Source organism: Anguilla anguilla, chromosome 8 (assembly GCF_013347855.1).
Source record: "Anguilla anguilla isolate fAngAng1 chromosome 8, fAngAng1.pri, whole genome shotgun sequence".
Lineage (NCBI taxonomy): Eukaryota > Metazoa > Chordata > Actinopteri > Anguilliformes > Anguillidae > Anguilla > Anguilla anguilla.
In genome coordinates this window covers 46978889-47000537 of record NC_049208.1, presented here as the reverse complement: position 1 = coordinate 47000537, position 21649 = coordinate 46978889, and the positions used below count along the sequence as shown (strand labels likewise).

At 51.4% G+C, this 21649-nt stretch overlaps 1 protein-coding gene across 12 annotated transcripts in view; it reads right to left on the bottom strand.

The window, feature by feature from the left end:
• The window catches only part of LOC118233172 (myocyte-specific enhancer factor 2D homolog), a 65401-nt gene that overhangs the window by 7466 nt on the left and 36286 nt on the right, over positions 1-21649 (bottom strand). For 6 of the 12 annotated variants that reach the window (XM_035428561.1, XM_035428564.1, XM_035428567.1 and 3 more), the window contains exons 3-8: positions 19361-19564; positions 13132-13269; positions 8160-8370; positions 7427-7483; positions 2335-2513; positions 1018-1047 (exon numbers count right to left, since the gene is read on the bottom strand). In XM_035428561.1, the coding sequence (XP_035284452.1) occupies positions 1018-1047; positions 2335-2513; positions 7427-7483; positions 8160-8370; positions 13132-13269; positions 19361-19564 (819 nt within the window). Of the gene's footprint in view, positions 1-1017; positions 1048-2334; positions 2514-7426; positions 7484-8159; positions 8371-12892; positions 13031-13131; positions 13270-19360; positions 19565-21649 lie in introns of all 12 variants that reach the window. The other 6 variants (XM_035428563.1, XM_035428565.1, XM_035428570.1 and 3 more) reach the window with 3 other exon arrangements.

Sequence of the window (21649 nt, the reverse complement as noted above, 5' to 3'; positions counted from 1 at the left end):
CACCCTGCCCTGCGCGCGCTTGCTCTCCGAACACACGCGGCGCCATGGTTACGTGGCTGTAGCATGGCGGCTAGCACAGCGCTCTGAGGCGGAAGCTTTCTCAGCGCTCAGGCCTTTAGCTAGCGGTCTGCTGCTGTGGCGGCTAGCACAGCGCTCTGAGGCGAAGCCGTTTCTCAGCGCTCAGGCCTTTGGTTAGCGGCCTGCTGCTGTGGCGGCTAGCACAGCTCACGCACTGTGGAGCTCACCCCGAATCCTGGTTGGATTTACCGCCAAGAGAGGCACCCCTGAGCTTCAGGAGGCCTGAAGCAGAGTTTCATTTGGGGTGGGGGGTTCGGGGGGGGGGGAGCGGTTGGGGGTGGAGGGGGCTATTTGAGATTTCAAACCCTGGCCATACGCTAAGATGGGGCACTATGCACAGTGTGTATATTACAGACAGGATGCGGCAGCACTGTGTGCATGTACAGTACACACACACACACACACACACACACATATGCTGCTGTCCGGTGTGTACAACCTCAGAATATAAGGTCTGAAAAAGTGCTACAAACGCTTGTCACTGGGCACATCCCTGGGCATATACCCTATAGGTACATACAACAGTACCCCCAAGCCAGCAATACAACTCCTTTCTACTGTTTTTGCTTGTCTAAGTAGATATAGAACACTGCTGCACTCGCAGGGTACATTTGGCAAATTTGTTCCCCAGAGAACAAAAATGTACCTCCACTGTACCTTGATCTCTCAGAGTGCAGAGCACTGACTGACATCGTACGACTGGCTATTCTGCGATAATCCAAATCTGGATCCGGTGAGCTGCTCACCGGTCGCCTCCCTGAAGAGATGTCAGCGGGTGGGAAACTGGGGAGGGGAGGGGTGATGGGGGGGGGGGGGGGGGCGCAACCATGGCGACCGCGCCACTAACACGCATGGACGATGAGCACTAACTAACGATGAAGATGGAGACCAAGACAACGGCCACGATGAACACACAACAAGTCAAGAGAGGCCATTCACCTCGCTCACCAACTCCAGCTCCTCGTCGGTCTGTCGGGGGGGGGGGGGGGGGTGAGAAAGGGGGGGTTATATCTCATTACCAGCAGACCTCTGATCAGAGGACCCTCAATCTCCCCACCCCACCCACCTCCACCCCACCACATTTTCTCCTGTATTCAATCAAAACAGCCATCGTATTCAAGGCAAATCTCACACCGTGTAAAAAGGTAAGTTTTTTTGATTTATTTTCTTGGTCAGGCTGTTTTGGCGGCTGGGAACTCCAGGGAGTTGAATCCAGGGAGGTTTCATTGCAATATGATGCCCGATTCATCCCCAAAAGTTTGTTTTTGATTGAATACCACTTTCCATCAAGGAAGAAGTAACAAAACCATTACAACATATGGGGCTCATTTAAATCGAATCCACCGGTTTTGTTTCATCACCACAATTTCTCAATGACCAGAAGACCTTGATACTCCAGGTCTCTGGAGTCAGAAGAACAGTGTCATGTACATTTTTACAGATATTTAAAATGTGCTATTAGGGATAGGATGGAGAGATGCTCAGTAAAGCAAGACCCTAAAAGGAGAAAGAATCTGGCAGGAAAAAAAGACTAACACCATAACAAGCATATCAATCAAATAACCACGTCCATCTACGTAAATCCATTGCAAAAGTAGAAAAAACATTTTCTTTGTAAATGGCTGTATATGGCTTGACACTCACAACCAAAATAAGAAAAAAATGTTACTTATAATTAAAACTAAAAAAACAGGCAAGCTCGTTTTCTTTCTTCTAACTGGAGTTAGACGCAGTGTGGTATTCATGTAACAAATGTGCACCACTCCCCCCCCCCCCCCCCCCACACACACACACTTTACACAGAACCCAAAAGGCCCAGCACCTCTCCCTCTCAGTCTCGCTCCGTGTCTCTCTCCATCTCTGTCTGTCTATCTCTCTCTCTCTGTCTCTCCGTCTGTCTCACTCTCACTGTCTCTCTCTAACTTTCTCTCCCTTCCTTCCTCCCTTTCTCTCTCCCCCTCCCTCCCTCTCAGTTTCTATCTCTCCCTCCCTCCATCTCTCGCCCTCCCTCCCCCATCCCTCTGTCTCTCTCTATCCCCCTCTCTCCCTCCCTCCTTCTCTCTCCCTCTCTATCTCTCCCTCCCTCCCTCCTTCTATCTCTCCCCCCCTCCCTCCCTCTCCCTCTCTCCCTCCCTCCTTCTATCTCTCCCTCTCCCTCTCTCTCTCTATCTCTCCCTCCCTCCCTCCCTCCCTCTCCCTCTCCCTCCCTCCCTCCCTCCCCCTCTCCCTCCCTCCCTCCCTCCCTCCCTCTCTCACCAGCTGCATCAGGCTCTTGCCGCTCTGTGAGGTGATGACCCGGAGTTCCGGCTTGCGGCTGTTGGCCATCTGAGGGCTGGGAGGGGGCGGAGACTTGGCCGGAACTACTTTCCCCAGGCTGTTGCCGTTGGAGACAGACAGGAGCCCCGGAGAGGCCCTGGCACTAATGTACCCGTTTGCTGAAAATAATCAGAAAAAAACAAAAAAAAAAAATCAATTATATATTTCATACACACACACACAGATTTTCACAAACACTTTTTGGCAGGTAGATCTGTAACTGATCCCACACACGCGTACGTGTACACGCGTGTACACGCGTGCGGCAGCTCGCCGCGGCTGTGCTACAGCGTAAATCTTCACGCCCTCTCGCTCCGCGATGGCGGCGGCGGCCGCCTGTGAGCGTGACGCACAGGCCCTTTTCCGTGGCCCTCAGCCAGGGCGGGCCCTTCAGATAAGGGTGTATTATTAGGAGGTGAGTCAGGTTCGGGACATGTGCCCCCCCCCCCCCCTCCTCCTCCTTGGCCAGGGCGGTAAGGCCCCCGTCCTTGGGACGCTTCCCGGTATCGGGGGGGGGAGGAATCCTGCGAGCGGAGGGAACACCCCGCCGGGCCCGAAAACGCAGCCGCGCGCGAAGCCAACGGACGCACGCGGGCCTCAGCGCCAGAGACGAACACAAGAACAGACCACAGCGGCTGAGAGAGGCGGAGGAAAGAGAGACATACACACACACAGAGAGAGAGAGAGAGAGAGAGAGAGAGAGAGACCTACACAAACAGAGAGAGAGAGAGAGAGAGAGAGAGAGAGAGAGACCTACACAAACACAGAGAGAGAGAGAGACATACACAAACACAGAGAGAGAGAGAGAGAGAGAGAGAGAGAGTGTGTTTATGATTCTTCCTCTTCTTCCTCCTCTTCTTATTATAGTGCTGCGGGTCATACTTGTTGCATGTTGTATATGTGGTCTCCATGTTTCTGCGTATTACATGTGTTGCTTTGCCAATATGACTGTAATTGTCCTGCCAATGAAGTCAACTGAAATTGAAGTTGAGAGAGAGAAAGAGAGAGAGGGAGATGTTTGGTAGGGAAGGCAGGAGGGAGAGTTGACTGTTTACACAACGACCGGCCGACATGATTGACGGACACACCTGATTGGCTTCACCCCTCGGTGTGCGACGGACAGACAGACGGACGGACGGACAGACCCGCTCAGCTGGTCAGACGTGATGACATCAGCTCACATTAATCACGGAGCCATCTGAGGAGCCTAGCAACCATGCGCAACAAGAACCCGACCACACACAGCACACACCCAACACTGTCACAAACGTACCCCACGTATGCCAGCAGCACATCTTCGAGTTGCTGTCGTTTAAATAATAAAACTTCCCTGCTCAAAGCTGAAATCACGGCGCTCAGCTGTGCAGGGTACACAGGATGCGACAGCGCAGGGCTCTCGAACCCGGGTCCAGGAGAGCCACAGGGGGTTCGCCGCTTTCACAGTCTGTTCTGTCGCGCGGCACTCAATCGATCGGTGAGAGCAGGTGATTACACGGGCGGGTCAGACCACCTGCTTCACCGGGTCTGGCAGCTTTTTTTAAGGAGGAACTGAACACAGCAGAGCATGAGGTTCGCCAGGACCAGGACTGGTCTGTAGGTTTTTTAAGGAGGAACTGAACACAGCAGGGCATGAGGTTCGCCAGGACCAGGACTGGTCTGTAGGTTTTTTAAGGTGTGTGTGTATATGTGTACGTGTGTGCGTTTGTGTGTGTGTGTGTGTGTGTGTGTCTGCATATGTTTGTGTGTGTGTTTGTGTGCAAGCGTATGTATGTGTGGGCGTGTTTGTGTGTGTGTGTATGTGTTTATGTGTGTGGGTATGTTTGTGTGTGTGCATGTGTATGTTTGTGTGTGTGCGTGTGTGTGTTTGTTTGTGTGTGCGTGTCACTGGCTGTAATGTGGTGTAATGTTACGTGTGCTGGCTATGGTGGGTGTATCAGAGCCCCTCTCTCTCTCTCTCCCTCTCTCTCTCCCTCTCTCTCTCTCTCTCTCCCGTCCCCAGGCCAGGCGAGGGGCTGCCAGGAATGGCCGGAATGAGGGGGTGACTTTAATGGCGACATTCCCGTGGCGAAGGCCTGAGCTGGACAGCTGGCAGCTGAGGGGCGGGGCTGAGGGAACGGGGCGGGGGGGGGGGGTTGAGGGGGGTGGCCCCTTTCATCTCCGCCTCCAACAGGTATCGCCAGGTTTCCGCAGCGACCGACCCCGATTCGCGAGCTCCTGTACCCCCCTGCGAGCCCGAGAGCTCACCCCTGTCCCGCCAATCGCTCGCTTCTCGTTTAGAAACACCCGTTCGGGCTGGCCGGTCACATCTGTAGGCCCTTCGGTAGTCCGACAAGTCCTCTCCTGAATTTTCAGTCACGTATTTATCTACGTACGGTTGAACTTCATAGGGGCGACATAGCTCAGGAGGTAAGAGCGGTTGTCTGGCAGTCGGAGGGTTGCCGGTTCGATCCCCGCCCTGGGCGTGTCGAAGTGTCCCCTGAGCAAGACACCTAACCCCTAACTGCTCTGGTGAATGAGAGGCATCAATTGTAAAGCGCTTTGGATAAAAGCGCTATATAAATGCAGTCCATTTACTTCAGGACAGGTTTCCCCAGAGAAAGGACAATAACGCGACATTCAGCCGATTTCACTTGGGCTTCTCCCGGGCAAAAGGGAACCGTTCGTAACCATAACGAAGGAACTCCTTCAATTTGCCCGGATCCTCCACCGATTCCTCGGCTACTTTTTTTTCCGAGCGCTTGTGGGTGTAAGTGGGCTTGCCGAGGAGCCTGTGTGTGTGTGTGTGTGCGCGAGAGAAGGCCGCCAGGCCACCCGTCTGACCTCGCGGGACAGGAAGCGGAGGCCGAGGAAGGCCCGTGAATCTCCCAGCATGCCCCTCAAAGCCGCCGCTCTGAAAACGTTCTCGTCGGGTTTTTTTTTTCGAGACGGCGACCATGGAAGCGAGCAGCGAGGTCGCAGAACAAACATCGCCGCGTACGTCCGCGAGACTCGCACGACCGTTCGCCGAAACACACGGCCCGGCAGCTTTTAGTTCTCGTTTCAAGGCCACCCGCGGGCGCTCCTCGAAAATAAAAAAGAAAGACTAAAGCCCGTATTTAATAAACACCTGTCCATAACTTTTACCAGTAAAAAATGAGCATTACACCGTTTTTTTCTACAAACTCAGTTTGGAAAGTTTGTTCTAGTGATTTCTGAACTCATCACACTGTAATTGGGACAAATTAAGGACAGATATTGACTGAATCCCAGCTCAAGTTTATGGACTGGATTCAATCAACATTTGTCCATAACTTTGGCTTAAAAACATGTGATCGATTGTTCTGCTCATCGAGTGTGCTCTGATAGGTGCGGGTACTCGTCAAAACTGTGCTTTTGAGAAGAAAGAACAAACAACAGAGGACCGCGAGCCGAAGTTAAGAGGAACGATGATCTGAGCCTGGGCCTCCTGCACGCTCGACCGCGTCCCCCTCTGACGGGGGAGAAGAGCGAACTCTCCTCGGATCAGACGCGGAAACGCCGCCATCGGGAGGCGGAGCCGAACGGCATCCGCCATGTTGTTATTTCCCTGAGAAGCAGCGCAGGTGCCTTTTAAGGAGAGGGAGAGGAAAGGGGTGGGGGGGGGGGGGGGGGGCAAAGAGATGTGCGGCAACAGCTGAGGGTAAAAAAGGAGGGGGAGGGTGGGGGGTTGGGAGTAGAGGTGTTAGTCCAGACCATTCATGTCTACCCCACTGCTTCTCTCGTTCGCTCCCTCCCTCCCTCCCTCCCGCCCTCCCTCCCTCCCTCTGCGTGGATACAGCCACACCTGTTCCCTGCCCAACAGCTGAGGCTCTCAGGACCCGCATTCAAGCTCATAAACAACTCAGCAGAGCAGGGGAGAGAGAGAGAGAGAGAGAGAGAGGGAGAGAGAGAGAGAGACAGAGAGAGAGAAAATGAAAAAGAGAAGACTTTCAACAGGCCTTCATTTGAAAGCAAAGACAAATAGCGCGATTACGTATCGAGGTTCCTTTTCAAACCTCTCCCTCACTACCCATCTTCCAACGTGGTCTGAAGACTCATCGCTTCAGACTATACCTGGACTAACCACCACCACTCTGTATATTTCATTCTGAATCCAACCCCCCCCCCTCCCCCCTTTCATGACACTCGTTACATGCTCTCCCATCCCAGCACTTTTTGGTCATTTGTATTTGTCCTAATATTGTAGCTTGTTCTTCTGCCTAGTTGGCTTTGCAGAGGTTAGGTCAGAATAGTGTTCACTGTGTGAACTGTGTTCTTGGCTAGAAATAGCTGTACAAAATAAGTATTGTACCTTATTGAACCTGTGTTTTGCAGTTGTCAGTGACCTTCGGGTCCGATCGCAGAACTCTGACGACATTAACGCAGGTTTGCAGGGGTGCGACGGATTATTCCGCTGGCACGCTGCGGCCCCAGCCCTGCGTGTTCAGGTGCGTACGCTCGCGTACTCCGACCCGGTTAACCTGACGGCGGGACGCCCGATCCTGCGCAAGCCGGAAGATCGCTCCGGTCGTCCGTCCCCTCCGTCCGTCATAAGCGCCGGCGCGTTGCCGTGTTGCCGTGGAGACAGCCACGAAGCGGCGTGTGTTCTTTCCGCTGCAGCCGCTGGTGTTTTGCACGGAGAGTGCAGTCGTGTGTGGAGGGGGGTGGGGGGGGGGTGAGGGGAACGGGTCATGCGGTTGTTTGCGGATGCAAGATCACAAAACCCGCTTCTCAACGAACGAAAAACAAAAAAGGAAAAAATCGTTAAAAAAGAGACGGTTCTCTGTTGGGCCTCCCGGGTGAAAGCGCTTTGGCGGTAAGAAACGGGCCGCGATGCGCGGCGGACGGTTCAGGAGCGCCACACACCGCGCTCCGGCGAGTCTGGCTCCTCGCTAACGCGGCTACGCGGTGCCAGGGGTGTGCGCAGTCACGCAGGCGCCGGTCCGTGACCGAGCTGGCTTTGGGGTCCGCAGCTAACCGCTCGTTCCGCAGCCCGCTGCGGGGTACGCGGGTCGTCCTGGTAACGGTCACTCACCTACTGGACTTGGACAGCCCCCGTTCGAGTTGTTGAGGTCACCTCCCAAAAGTGCACCTATGATGGAAGGGGGGGGGTACATAAAGAGCATGTGATTACTCAAGATTATTCAGAACTACTCCGAACTACTCAGAACTACTCAATCACAAACAAAAATCAGCCTCTGACATACTTCCTGTCAAATGCAGTTGCCTAGCTTATGTTATATTAGAGGCAGAAAACAAAGAGGAACTCCACCAATCAGAAAGCATGCTGTTAACACCCATGACAATAAAGTGAATGATGACAGGTGGACACTTTCTGGCTATCCTACTTGGATCCCTTTGGCAATTGTCAGGAAGTAAGCAGAAAACATCCACCAATCACAGCGCTCGTTGTTACACTAGTTGTTACCAACGTACTCCATGATTGGAGGAGCTTCTCATTGTTTGCTAGCAGTAAGGTGACATCACTACTGTACTCCAGAGAAGCGAAGCATGTAAAAGAACAGCAAGGACAAGGAGATGGACGGAAGAAGATGGAAACATCATTTATACAAACTGAGATGAGAGAGTAAGTGCTCTTACTGGTCAGTTTAGGCAGTGTCTTACACATTCAAATGAGATGGTCAAGTCAGTAAAATCTGGAGGTAAAAATGCTTGGTTTTTGTGTTCTCTTCTCTGATAAAGCTGGAGATGAACCGCACGAATCAGGAGAGAGGCGTCGCCATACCAACCACGGCCGTTTTGCTCACCTGCGCTGGCCGGTCGCTGCGGTAACCCTGGAGACACCGTGTTCCTCTGGAGGGCCGGTTGCTGTGGCGACAGGAGGCGGGGATCCGAGAGCGACGATGTCACAAAGGAGGTGGTTACCAGGGTGCCGCCGGGGTTGCTGAACGGCAGCGCGCTCTGATTGGACACGGGGACGGTGACGGGCATGGAGAAAGTAGGGGGCGGGACAGCCGACTGAAAGGGGGAAAGGGGTGGAGAGAGGGGCAGGTGCGCGCGTTAGACGTCTGCTTGCATCCGTCCGACAACCCGCCCACGAGCGCGTCCATCTTCACATCTCACGGCCACACACGAGGCAGGCTTTCTTGCTCTGCATTTCAAGCAGCCCAACGTAACACACCCGCAAAATGATCACTCCAGGTTAAATCAGCCATTTGTCCAGAATCGTGCACCTCATCGCACAACGTCAACCTCGTGCTTAAATTCTGCAGCACATCTTACTCAGGAGGGTGTGAGAGGTGTACGACTGGCCCAAGAGCCCATGCCAGCACAGCACAGTAGTAATGCAAGGCTGCTTCATATCAAACTGAATAACAACCAATTGGAAGCATCCTTTAACCCTCTGAGGTTTTTTGGAATGTTTTTTCTTTAAAAAAAAAGTCAGTGTTCTAGAACTCCACTGCTTTCAGTTACCAGTAGTGATTGTGACATCAGCATTAGAATGTCCAGTTGAGAACATTCCAGTCATGTGCTTGTCATCTTACACATTAAAGAGTTAAGAAAATAAAGCTGGAGCATCTGAGACAGGGAAGGGGGAAACAGATTAAAAGGCCAGAACACATTTCATACACAGTAGCCTGTGTCAGTTAGGAAGCCCGGCTCTCCACTGATAGTGATTTTTCCCCTAATTATAGTTCTCCTCCGGTGGGGGGGGGCGGGGGGCTCAGAAGTACTGGCACTCTCCAGTAACTGCTCATTTAAAAAAAGGTCACTAATCTTCATGAATCAGACAGTGGCCTCCCTTGTCGCTCTACATTATCCCCAAAGTTTTCCCAAAGTCACTCTGTCACACGCGTCCTCCGAATGGCTCTCAATGTCCTTTATTCGGATTGGGGGGGAGGGGAAGGAGGGGGCGCGGCCTCAGGTTCCCGTGCAGCAGGCGAAAGCCCGGCGCCGGGCAGAATCGACCGCGGCGGACTGTTCGCCGGGCCGGAGCGAGACGGGTGCTGAGCCGGGACCTCTGATTCAGCTCCGCCGCGTCGGGAGTCGCTGAGCTCGCATTTTTTTTTCGCCGACGGGCGATCCGTCACCGTCGAGGAACCTCGGGCGTATCGCGCACGAAAAACCGCTCGCTCGCACGGCAACCTGCTTCCGCTCGTTCCTTCGCGCGCGCAAAAAAAAAAAAGAAAAAGAAAAAAAGTGGGGCTCTATATTTAGCACGTGGAGCGGACGAGGCCTGTGTCTCTCCGAACGGGGCCCACTTCGCCGAAAGTCGGTTCCTCGCGGCTGTTTCGTCCTTGTTTTTTCTCGCCCGTCCGACGAAAAACGGGTTCGGAGAACCTCAGCCTGAGAGTCCCCCGATTCGAAACGGGCCGAGCGGCCGACGCGGGGCGCGGCTTCGTCGTTCAACAGGAACGCTAACGGCCGCCGACCTTCTTTCTTCGCTAAAATTCCGCTCGGGGGGGGGGGGGGGGGGGTTTGCTCAGGAATTCCAATTACGACATTTCCCCGGTGAAAAACGAACGCCTGCAATGGCCGCTGTGATTCGCTCAGACGCAGGCTATCGATCGCTAGCGGCGGATTGCTTCTTCCCCCCAAGACTGTCTGCACAATCGCAAAAGGCACGTAGGCCGACCGGCTGAAGAACAGGCTATGCATTTCACAAGGACTCGCGTCTCAATTATAGGTTAACACCGCCCGCAAATTAGATTCTCAAAGAGCAATGTGCTGTTTATCTAGACGGAGAAACAGTCGTTTTAAAATCACACACTGGACGACTGCACACAGTGAACACACACTTTAGGTTACAAGACCAGCTCCTTACCCATTATATTACACTGTTGCCCAAAGACCACTTTACAAAAAGACCAAAAATCTGCACACACATAGCTACACACATAGGCCAATCTATCCTTCACCAGAAATTATGCCGGAAGACTTTTTTTTTTTTTTGATACACCTACAAATCAATTTTTCAGAGTATTCTAACTCTGGCCCAAACACTGAACATTTTCTAATTAGCACTGATTGGCTAATCATATTTTATCATTGGAGGAAAGTGCGCTGGTCATTAAAACTCTCACTACTGTAGTTAAAGTTAATTATTAAAGTTATTTTTAAATGAGCTTTTAAAATGTAGGCCTGCATTTAGACATTTAACACATACACTCATAACCAGAGCAATACACAAGCGTAAATGTATACACAAGCACGGATTCACTGCATTAGCACTATGCCTTGATTTCAAACTCAAATTTGAATATTTACAGTTTTGCACAACATAGTTATCGTTGGCACCTCAGCACAAACCAAGCATGGACCACAGCACACACAGAGCCAACTGCACGATGACATCACCAAGCACGCTCCGCGGTCTGTAGTTATACCAGTCAGGATAAATGTAGCACACTGTTAATCAGAAAGGGTCCGAAGAAACTGGGGAGAATCGCGGGAAGCCTCACTCTCATTCGATGGCGCTCAGATTCACGGAATGACTTCATAATTGGCTTAATGGCTGGACCAATGGGAAGCATTGTTTGGAGGAACCTTATCATCGTAAATGAATAAGAATCTAAAGCACGTTTTCAGTGGCTCTGTAGATGCTACGCATGTTCATGGCTATAACCGAAGAGCTACTGTGACTGTTTCCTCCACCCCCCCCCCCCAATCCCCCAAACGCCTGCCCTCCATTGTATGAGCCGCCAAGAGCGTCCCCCTCCCCACCCAACCACCACCACCACCGTATGGAATGCCCGAATGCTCCAGCATCAGGACCCCCCTCCAGAGTCCTGTAAGAGTCCCACTGTTCTGTCCCACTGTCCTAGAAGCCTTAGAGGGGGAGCTTCCCCGCCCCCCCCTTCCAAATTCCGCAAGGGGGGGGCAAGACCGTGCTCCTCACCTTTGACAGAGCTCTTGAAAAGCTGTAAAAAGGTTATAGCTCCAGAGCAGCACCGCCCCCCCCCCCTCCACCCCTCCCCCCCCTCCCCCCACACCCCCAAAATCCTACTGTGAGTGCAGGCTGTTTATTCATATGGAAATGTGAGAAATTTTACACTTGTAAGCGTATCCGTCACGGTTGTTGAGCAAAAACACACACCGCCCCCCGCCAGCTCTTACGGGCTTTGTGGGTGCCGCACTGACATATATAATTCACAACATACCATGAGATCAAACGATTAGTTCCGTTCGACTAGATGACGGGTTGCTCTTTTTTGTTTAGTTATTTTGCTCTCCGAAACCGACAAACATCTTTTTTTTTTTTTTCTTCAAGAAGGCATTCCTCCATGTAAATGTAATGAAGCCTAAAATATGTGCTCTTGGCAGAGGCAACGACTACAGCTTTTTAAAATGTTTTCTCTCTCATTGCAGTGGGCAAAAGATGTAGCTTTTCCCACAGTTAGTGGTGTGGACTCTCACAGATAACAGCACACGGACGACAAAACTGCGATGTCACATTTCCTGGTAAACGTGAGTGAGGAGCTCCACCAATCATGGAGCATGTTAGTAACACGTGGAATCCTCGCAGCGATTAATTGGTGTTTACTTTCTGGGGGTAGTGTACTTCCTCACACCTTTTGTGTCTTTTGTGTATTACCTGGCAGAAGTAAAAAATTATCTACATATCACACCCCCCCCCCACTTCCAAGCTGATATGGAGGTGTCCCTCACCCCCCCCAACCCCACACCAAAAGAAATCCTGGATCAACCCATGCTGTGCGAATGATGTATGATAGACAGGCAGCTATGAGGACTACACCGACTACAGCCTGTGAGGACAAAGGGCGGCTGTACTTTGTGGGAGAGGGGCGAGAGGTCACCTGATCAGATGGAACCAATCAGAAGAAGGGCATTATGACACGAGTGCACGTGTCATAGCGTCTCTCTCCAAGGGGCAAATTCAACGCCCAATCACAACATCACATGGTCCACAGGGCCGGGCCAGGGGGATGAATTAAGTGGTAGACAAACAGATGCTGTTTGTTTACCACTTTAAAAAGGCCCAAAGAAAGGTGGTTTGCAGGGGAGACCGTTGGAAGGTACCCTGCGGTAAGGCGAGCTAATTAGCATTAGCCTGGTAATCTTCAGACACTTAGCCTGTTAGTGTTAGCGAGGGGAGCCTGCTGCATTCTGAGTCTGGTGTGCCCTACAGGTGTTTAACCAGTTAAGAGTTAGAATCTGGAATCTGTTGCACTCAACGGAGGATTAGCCCATTAGCATCTGCAGGCACTCAACCCGTTAGCATTAGCGGCTTCTGCTTCAGATAACCATCACAGTCCATGCTTTTCTCAGTCTGGATCTTGTGAGGAGGGGGGGGGGGGGAGTTGGGGCCTGACTAAGCCTTCCTGAATCCCAAAATGGTCAGACAAACACTCAGTGACTCAAACCAATCGTAGTGCTTAGCAATGGGAAACACCAGCATTGGTTCATGTGAGTTAGCGGTAGCACACGTTGGGTGAGTGTTTGTTGTTTTTTGGCAGATGGGGGGGTGGGGGGGGGCAGAAAGCTTGTCACTCCGATGCAGCCGCGCTCCCGTACTCACTGACAGCCTATAGCTCAGCATCATTTTATCAAACTCCTCGTCGATCTTTTTGTATTTCTCTTGGGTGCAGGGCGTGACCGGGCGCGGCTCCTCCGCCTCGGGGCTCTCGCACTCCCGGTGCCCCTTCTTATTCAGAGCCTTCGCCCCCGAGAGCGAGGGAGGGGGAGAGAGAGAGAGAGAGAGAGAGAGAGAGAGAGAGAGGAGCAGGTTAGAGGAGAGGGTTGGGCAGGACAACTCACTCCGTAGCGCTTGAAGAGGATGTCCAGGTCCTCGTTGGTCTTGCGGAACTTGTCGTCGTTGAGGGGGCTCTGGTCGATGGAGTCCTCGCCGTCCGGCTCGGGGCTGTCGCAGCCGTTGAAGCCCTTCTTTCGCAACGTCTGCGTCGAGACGCGCAAAGGCGGGCGAAGAGGGAGAGGAGGGAGAGGAAGAGGACAGACAACGTGACACGGCCGTTCGGTTATCAAGCCCCGTTCCCTCCAAATTCATTTTCCTTCCCGACTAGCAAGTGCCACTGACAACACTGCCACTGCCACCACCATAATCATCATCATCATCATCATCATCATCATCGTCGTACTGCATTCGAACGATTTAGCGCCACAGGACTGCATGGAATCAAGAAAACAACCGACAAAGATTCCAAGCGTGAGATTTTTAACCGAAAGTAACGTAACTTGATTAACCTTTTCCAAACAACCGTTCAGTAACAGGATAGAACGTTAGGGCAGCCACGCATTACTGCAGGTTCCCATTGCATTATGAGTCTGGCCCTCCTGGGATTCGGGTCACCTTATAGAATGCCCTCGCGGTTACCTTTTACCTGAAACCGGAGTGGGGATATTTCTTTTCCATAATAGTTTGTTCAGTTTGTCGTTTTCTTGCTTGTAATCTTTTTAACCGCAGTGCTGGAGGTCAACTGTCCAGCGAGCACTGTCAACAAATCAGCAATATAACCCCAGGGCACATAGCATTAATTATGGGTAAAACTTGTCCAAAAAAAAAAATATATATATATATATTAGCAAAATATCCTCTCAGATCACGGCCATAAAAACCACCAGGCTGGCTTCAGGGCCTAATACTGTTTCTCATCACACAAGAGAAAAAGCACGCACACACACACACACACGCATGCTAGTGGTGCTTTTCAGACAGTGTCTGAGCATTAGTTAGGCTAGGCTGTGGTAGGCTTGTCTGCACTCGGCTAGGCTAGGCTATGGTAGGCTTGTCTGCACTCGGCTAGGCTAGGCTAGGCCGTGGTAGGCTTTTCTGCACTAAGTTAGGCTGGGTTATGGTAGGTTTGTCAGTGCTCGCCTAAGCTAGGCTATGGTAGGCTTGTCTGTGCTTGGCTAGGCTAGGCTGTGGTAGGCTTGTCTGTGCTCGGCTAGGCTAGGCTATGGTAGGCTTGTCTGTGCTCGGCTAGGCTAGGCTATGGTAGGCTTGTCTGTGCTTGGCTAGGCTAGGCTATGGTAGGCTTGTCTGTGCTCGGCTAGGCTAGGCTATAGTAGGCTTGTCTGTGCTCAGCTAGGCTAGGCTATGGTAGGCTTGTCTGTGCTTGGCTAGGCTAGGCTATGGTAGGCTTGTCTGTGCTCGGCTAGGCTAGGCTATAGTAGGCTTGTCTGTGCTTGGCTAGGCTAGGCTATGGTAGGCTTGTCTGTGCTTGGCTAGGCTAGGCTATGGTAGGCTTGTCTGTGCTCGGCTAAGCAAGGCTGTAGTAGGCTTGTCTGCACTCGGCTAGGCTAGGCTAGGCTGTGGTAGGCTTTTCTGCACTAAGTTAGGCTGGGTTATGGTAGGTTTGTCTGTGCTCGGCTAGGCAAGGTTACGGTAGGCTTGTCTGTGCTCAGCTAGGCTAGGCTATGCTAGGCTTGTCTGCACTCAGCAAGGCTAGGCTGTGGTAGTCTTGTCTGTGCTTGGCTAGGCAAGGCTATGGTAGGCTTGTCTGTGCTTGGCTAGGCAAGGCTATGGTAGGCTTGTCCACGCTCAGGTAGGCTAGGCTATGCTAGGCTTGTCTGCACTCAGCAAGGCTAGGCTGTGGTAGTCTTGTCTGCGCTCGGCTAGGCTAGGCTATGGTAGGCACACCATCGCCCTTAGTCATACCCACTCTATCTTTATCTCACTCCCACTACTTTCCATCTCTCTATCCTTCTTTCTGGTGCTCTCTTCATTCATTTACCCTTCATACATCCCCCCTTCTCTCTCTCTGTCTTTTAAACAGGGAGGACAGGAATCTATTTCATGTCTTTGGCATAACTCAAAAGGGAAACACACTGGAATTCACTTGGTAAAGGAACGCATATTTTCCAAACTTTCTTTTTAAAGTTGAAGAGCGTGTGATTATGAATCATCCCGTGGGTGGTATGTGATCGGTTAAAGCCCGTGCATCGTCAGGGGATGAATCTCTCTCTCTCCAAAACTGCAATCAGTTCTTTTCCATTTGACCAAGCTTAATGAAGTACATTCTTAATTTGCCAGCCTGATTATCATCGGACTAATTGCCTAATTTAATTAGAATGTAATGGAATATTCTAATTGTGGCTGGGTTGTGATTTCTTTTTTTTTTTTTTGTATAAAAGTGGGTCCCTATGAAATAAGAATGACTGACAGATGGATTCGTAGGTAAGGTACGTATGGTGGGTCCATTTCAATCATTTTTGTCCAAAATAGCCCAAATCGTCACCATTTGTCCAATCCCTGGAGCCTGGATTCAAGCAACGGAGGTGCAGAGAACCCCACAAAATGTCACCCCCTTATGAGCTGTTGGGTGTGATGGAACCATCGCTATTGTCAGATTCATGGCGGCCCCCATCACTGCAGATGTCACAAACCCTCCCCCTTCATCGTAATACTTATAATCATCTCACCTTCTCTGTCTCCACCTCTCTTCTGGCACCTTTACCTTTCTCTCCATCTTTTATTCTCTCCATTCTCTCTCTATCTCTTTTCCCAATTTGCCTCTCTCTCTATCTATCTGTCTCTTCTCATGCCCTGTCCCTCTATCTCACTTGATCCACCCCTCTCTGCCTCTATCTCTCTATCTCTTGATCATCCCCCTCTCTCTATCTCTCTCAATCTCCCCCCACCTCTCTCTCTTTCTCTCTCAACCCCCCTCTTTATCCCTCTCAATCTCCTCCACCTCTCTCTCTCCCTCCCTCCCCCTTCTCTCTCTTTCTCTCTCTCAATCCCCCCTCTCTCTATCTCTCTCAATCTCCCCCACCTCTCTCTCTCCCTCCCTCCCCCTTCTCTCTCTTTCTCTCTCTCAATCCCCCCTCTCTCTATCTCTCTCAATCTCCCCCCACCTCTCTCTCTCTCCCTCCTCCTCTCTCGTGTTACCAGGGTAAGAATCCTCAGCAGAGCGACTGGCTGGGCCGCTCTCTCTCTCTGGCCCCTCCCCCCCGTTTCAGTCTCACCCAATCATCAGCGTGCTTCCTCCACCCACTCCCTCCCCCTCCCTGTCATCTCTCTGCCTGCCTGCCCTCTATCACCCTCCTTCTATCCCTCTCTTCTCTCCTTCATTCCACTTCTCATATTTTGCCTGTACCTCTCTACTCTTTATTCCTCAGTCTATCTCTCCCTCTTCCTCTCCTCTTTCTCTCCCTTTGTTTCCCTCCACATGCTGTCTCCCTCTTTTTTCCTCTTTCACATTCTCTCAATTCATCTCTCTTCCTCTCTGTCACAATTAATTTCACGAATGCTTTACTGACATGACATTTAAATACAATGCCAAGTTTTATATAAAAAAGAGGGAATTGTTGCTCACTCTCTCCCACCCTCTTTTTATTCCATTCTGCACCTAAAACTTCCTGAATCTTCTGTACCTGAAACGTCCTGAATCTTCTGCATCTGAATCCTCCTGAATCTTCTGCACCTGAATCCCTTCTGAATCTTCTGCACCTGAATCCCTCCAGAATCTTCTGCACCTGAATCCCTCCTGAATCTTCTGCACCTGAATCCCTCCTGAATCTTCTGCACCTGAATCCCTCCTGAATATTCTGCACCTGAATCCTCCTGAATCTTCTGCACCTGAATCCCTCCTAAATCTTCTGCACCTGAAGGCTTCTGAATCTTCTCCACCTAAATCCCTCCTGGATCTTCTGCACCTGAACCCTCCAAAATCTTTCACCTCCTCCCCTTCCTCTTGCTAATACCACAAGGCCACCCTAAAAAACCCCCCACCAAATTACTGCATTGTTCACCATGCATCCTAAGGCTAGGAGCTAGCACATTCCTATTGACCTGGTCCCTTGGCTGAGCGGTCAGACAGTAATGTTAACGGTAATGGGCATCTCCGCTATGACTCCTGCAAAGTGCCACCGATCTGATCTGATCACCATGTGTGGCACTACGAGCGGCAGGAGAAAGGTGAGGCTGTATCCAGGCAACCATGGGTCACATGACCAACCCCCCCCCCCCCATTGGTGTCTGAGACAGATTAGGAATGGGAGAGATATGACAGGCCTTAGGGACATCTGTAGAATCTGTCACAGCAGGCTTAGCCCCGCAGAGAATCACCGGGGCAACCAGGGACTGAGCGTGGGGGGTGGAGGGGGGTGGGGCGGGGCGGGGGCTGCCATACTTCTATGATGATGTCTATACCTCACTGCAAGAGACCGTGAGGGCTGAGTTTCAATATCTACCATAGAAATCTCATCTCATATGCATTCATATACAATATTACTGTATCTCCTCAAAGTGTCAGCACAAATTACAGGACAAACACACGCACGCCTACGCACGCACACACACACGCACACACACACACATGCACACACACACACACACACAAACTTGCCCTTCCACAATTCACCCCTTTAAAAACCCGAACACAGACTGTGCCAGCGACTAGGAAAGGCTGTTGTAGTCTAGCACAGTTGCCCAGCAGAGCACACATTCAGGCCACTTGTCTCAGCTGACGTCCCTGACCGTGCAGTTCTGCGTCTTTGATAGCAATGGCCCACCAAAGGGGCAGGAGCTTTGCCACAGCACTCCAGTGCACAGAACTGAGCACGCTCGGCAGTGCACAGAACTGAGCACGCTCGGCAGTGCACAGAACTGAGCGCGCTCGGCAGTGAGCTGAACTGAGCGCGCTCGGCAATGAGCTGAACTGAGCGTGCTCATTAGAGAGCTAAACTGAGCATGCTCGGCAGAGAGCTAAACTGAGCATGCTCGGCAGAGAGCTAAACTGAGCACGCTCGACTGTAAGCTAAACACTCACGCTGCCCTACAGTCCCGCACACACACACCACCTGGATCTGCCCAATGGCACTTTGGAAAATCTCCATCTTCCATTTCTCCCCTCTTTCCATCCTCTGTTCCCTACACTCTATTTCCCTTCCTCTCTCCCTCTCTCTCCCTCTCTCTCCCTCTCTCACTCCTTCTTTCCATCTACCCCTGTCCCTCGCTTCTCACTCCCTCTCCATTTCTCCCACTCATGTTCCCATTCGCTCCCCCTCTCCCTCTCGCTCTCTCTCTCTCTCTTGCTCTCCCCCTCTCTCTCTTGCTCTCGCTCCCTCTCCCTCTCTCTGTCTCTTTCTCTCCCTTTCTCCCCCTCTCTCTCTCAGTCAGGTGGATTAACACACTCTGACAGGAGAAGCAGACTGCCCACACTCTCTGCATGTGTGCGAGAGAGGGAGGGAGAGATGGAAGGATGGAGGGAGGGAGGGAGGGAGGGAGGGAGAGAAAACCAGCTCGCAGCATGAGACTGCGAGCTTCTGTTTCTGTGTAAGCAGCGACAGTTTAAAAGGAATAAGGGGGAACCCTTACAGAAACAAACTTACAGCAATATACTGCAAATATGCCGCTTTTCTAGAGAATACAGCAAGAAATATATATCAGTACGTTATTAATATATACACATTGCAACATGTAAAATCAGCAATAATCTGTATGTTGCCTTATACTGTAAACAAATGCGTTAAAAGTAATATATTGATAATAAATTGCGTTTCAACATATTCCAATCCTGCAAGGGAAACGTCTTCCAAGATTTTTGTGAAAGCTACTCAACCCTGGTGTATCGGTGGCGTACCGCCCCCCCCTGAACGGGCCTGATGCATCCACGGGGAGCGCCGTTCTGCCATTTTAAGCAGAGACTGGAAACTGGGCCAATGACAGATGCCCCTGTGGACATCACTCTCAGCACAGACCACGCCCCCAACCTACCAGAGTAACACGGCAGTGGCACAGACGACCCGGTCCCGCCCCAGTCAGGAAAGAAGGGGAGAAACCCAAATGAGAAAAGCCTAATTTAACCTCCCTCTCAGCGCACAAGGGGCACCCAGGCCCCACCCCATAGCCAAGCCCTCCCTGACTCTGACCCCGCCCCCCCCGTCCCTGGCACCGCCCACTCTGCCCGTGGTACCGCCCACCCCAACCTGGCCCCACCCACAATACCACTTACCCCACCCCACACCTGGCCCCGCCCACCCTACTAATGGCCACGCCCACCCCGCCCAGGCCCCGCCCCATTACCTCGATGATGTCGGCGTTGGTCCGGCTCTCGTGCGGCTCGTTGTACTCGGTGTACTTGAGCAGCACCTTGTCCATGTCGGTGCTGGCGTACTGGAACAGCTTGTTGGAGTGGTTGAAGATGATGAGCGCGATCTCGCAGTCGCAGAGCACGCTCAGCTCGTACGCCTTCTTCATCAGGCCGAACTTCCGCTTGGTGAAGGTCACCTACAGGGAGGGTGTGGGGGGGGGGGGGGGGTGAGGATAGAGATAGACGGAGAGGGAGAGACAAAAAGAAACAGGGGAGAGAGGGAGAGGGAGATAGAGAGGAGGAGGGATAGAGATAGATGGAGAGGGAGAGACAAAAAGAAACAGGGGAGAGAGGGAGAGGGAGATAGAGTGGAGGAGGCATAGAGATAGGTGGAGAGGGAGAGACAAAAAGAAACAGGGGAGAGAGGGAGAGGGAGATAGAGAGGAGGAGGGATAGAGATAGATGGAGAGGGAGAGACAAAAAGAAACAGGGGAGAGAGGCAGAGGGAGATAGAGTGGAGGAGGGATAGAGATAGATGGAAACAGAAAAAAGAAAGAGGGAGAGAAGGAAGGAGAGAGCAGGACAGAGAGAGAGGGTGAGAGATAGAAAGGGGAAGGTTGAGAAAGAAAGGAGGAGAGACATAGAGGGGAAGCGACGCAGAGCATGAGAGAGAGGGATGGGAAGAAGAGGGGACGGATGATAGAACGATAGAAGAAATTTTGAATTGGGGATGAACGGGGAAAGAGAGAAGCAGAGGAGTGTGCAATGCAGAGAAGAAGGAAAGTAAGAGAGGGGAGAGTAAAAACAGGGCAAAAAAGGATGGAGGGGTGAGAGGGTGGGAAGAGAATAAAAAAATATCTCAGATCAAACACACGGAGGGAGGACGTCTGACTCCATCGGACCCTGAGAGTCAGGAGTCAGGGGGCCCAGAGTCTGGGGGCCACAGCCCAGGGGCCACAGTAACACCTGATCTGGAGCTGAATAACTGAGCAGTGATAACAAAACGAAACGCTGCACAGTCATAGGGGTGGGGGGTGTTGGGGGGGGCGGCGCATTTCTGCACACTGTGCTCCACGCTGAGGGATTGTGGGATTGTGTCAGGCAGGAAAAAAGGAGAAGCGCAGAAAAATGTGCTTCTCCTTTGAGAGAGAGAGAGAGAGAGAAAGAGAAAGAGACAGAGAGAGAGAGAAAAGAAAGAGAAAGAGAGAGAAAGAACTAGAGAGAGAAAAAGAAAGAGAGAGAGAGAGAGATAATTCCCATCTGTGCCACTCCAGTTGAGTTGCTCAATCTCTTGCCATGTCACATACTGTAGATGTCTCTCTTCCTGCTGTGTTTTTCACACACACACACACACACACACACACACACACACACATGCAAATGCACACACACACACACACACTCACACTCACACAGACGTACACACTCACACAGACATGCAAGGACACACATACACACACACAAACACACATGCACACACATACATACACACACATGATGCACGCACACACACAGACACGCACAAAGGAAAGTGGGACAGGCACTCCGGAGTCTCTTAGGGAATGAAAGACATGAATGAAAGAGAGAGGAAAGAAGGAGAAGAATGACAACAGAAAGCAGCTGGCTGGTGTTTATCTGCTAAAGACAGGACAAGCCGTTTTTACACCTGACTGACTGTAGCCTGTGAGGGTGACATCACATTACATCACATTGTGTTATACTGAGCATTAATTACACTGACGAGCACATTGTCACCTTAATAAAAGCTAATGCTATAATATCCATCCATACATCCATCCGTTGTCAATACCCTCTTTGTCCTGGTCAGGGTCGTAAGGCGTGCTGGAGCCTATCCCAGCATGCATTGGATGAGACGTAGGAAATACTTGGACCGGTCACCAATCTATCGCAGGGAATGCCACAATATGCATTTAAACAATGTTAAAAAGAGACCGCAAGATAATGAAACAGACCTGCTTCGGAAAATGTATAATGTCTGTCATTTAGAATGCATTTTCCCACAAGCCTCCTTGTTACCATGGTGACAAGGTATCTTAAAGGTATGCACTCAAGTGGCTCTGGTAAGATCTGTGGGCCAGTATTACAGACGCAGATTAAGTCTAATCCTCAACTAAATCCAATTCTGAATGGAGACTCCGTGATGCCGGCCCCAAATGTGTTCGCTGGCGACAGGACCAATAATGGACGAGAACAGGCCTTTATCACACTTCCTGTTTCCGGGAGGTAGGAATTCAGCGAAGCGGTGTATCTGTACTTCCGGT